This window comes from Carlito syrichta, unplaced genomic scaffold, assembly GCF_000164805.1.
Source record: "Carlito syrichta isolate Samal-C Ts95f unplaced genomic scaffold, Tarsius_syrichta-2.0.1 Scaffold302444, whole genome shotgun sequence".
NCBI lineage: Eukaryota > Metazoa > Chordata > Mammalia > Primates > Tarsiidae > Carlito > Carlito syrichta.
In genome coordinates, this window is record NW_007246540.1 from 99,200 (window position 1) to 100,476 (window position 1,277).

The 1,277-nt window shown below is 55.8% G+C and overlaps 1 protein-coding gene across 1 annotated transcript in view; it reads right to left on the reverse strand.

The window, feature by feature from the left end:
* The window catches only part of CACNA1C (calcium voltage-gated channel subunit alpha1 C), a 636,553-nt gene that overhangs the window by 43,174 nt on the left and 592,102 nt on the right, over window positions 1-1,277 (reverse strand). Inside the window, exon 32 of the mRNA XM_021711663.1 lies at window positions 541-689. Within this exon, the coding sequence (XP_021567338.1) occupies window positions 541-689 (149 nt within the window). The remainder of the gene's footprint in view (window positions 1-540; window positions 690-1,277) is intronic.

Genomic DNA, 1,277 nt, shown 5'->3' on the forward strand with positions numbered 1-1,277 from the left:
CTGGGTGACAGAGTGAGACTCCAACTCAAAAAAAAAGAACACCATCTCCGCAGCCACACCCGAGGAGGTGGCCTCCCCAAAAGTGCGAGGACTCGAGGCTGGCTTAAATGAGCAGGACACTCAGTGCACGTGGACATAACCACCGAACATGGCAAATGGCATGGGGCTGGCAGAGTGATCGGGGCCTGTATTTATTTTATGAGGAAGCTGAGGCTCAGAGAAGTGACATGTCTTGCTCAAGGTCACAAAGCCAGCCTGCTGCCAGCTTGGCTTTAAGCCAAGATTCCAAGCCAGGGCGCTTCCCACATGTGACTTTTGCTGTGGGTGTGTCCCAGCAGGGGTGCCAGTGCCCCGTGGGTTGCATCATAAATGACGAGGAACCCACTGGCTTCCTAGGCAGGGAGAGAGAGAGCTCTGACTCCCTAGGCGAGGATCCCATTAAGTCTACAGCCAGGCCACAGGAGGCATCATGCAGGGGTGTGTGTGTGTGTGTGTGCACGTGCGTGTGCGTGTGCACACACCTGTGTCCTCAGGACCCACCTGAAAAGGAGCAGCACAGCTTGGGGAAAGGTCTGAAAGTTGTTGTTCCGGTTAATCTCTGTAGTATCATTCAGGGCAATCTTTCCAAAGACCTGGCAGAGGGAGGAAGAGGTATTCAGTGACCCGTGGACAGAGAGGGACCCTGTTTCCTACCAGTGCTCAGTGGTCTCTTCATGGGTCACAGGTGACTCTGGGACTGGCCAGCCTATAAACGGAACCATCTCCCGATGTGACCTGGTGGTCACTGGCTGCCCCACCCAGCCTCTGACCCCAACCCCCATATCAGACAAGTGGAAGAAGAAAAGTGTTCACAGTCATGGGGAGGGTCCCTGAGGCCTGGTGGAGGCTGGGGTCAACCGTGGAGGACGCCGAGACCAGGACCCTGCTTGCGTGCTGGAAAGTGGGCGCCCTGGCCCTCTTGTCTTGGCCACGCCAGCTTCGTATGCCCAGGCACTCTCCCCAATGCAGTTCTGGCATTTTGGAGTGATAGGGAGTGAGTGACCCGGGCTTGGGCAAGCTTGATCCACCCCCGAAATCAGAAGCCTCCTTTGGCTTCCTGGCCTTTGAAAGCTACGCTGAACTTAGAAAGAGCCACCCCTTGTCAGGTGTCAGGTAGCTCTTGAACTCTCAAGAGGTTTTGGCCGAGGAATCTTTGAGTCTTCCTGCAAGGAACAAGCAGAGGGCTTTACCAAAGAGCGGCAGGAACAGCTCTGGGCTATTGTGACACGCTGGTCTGG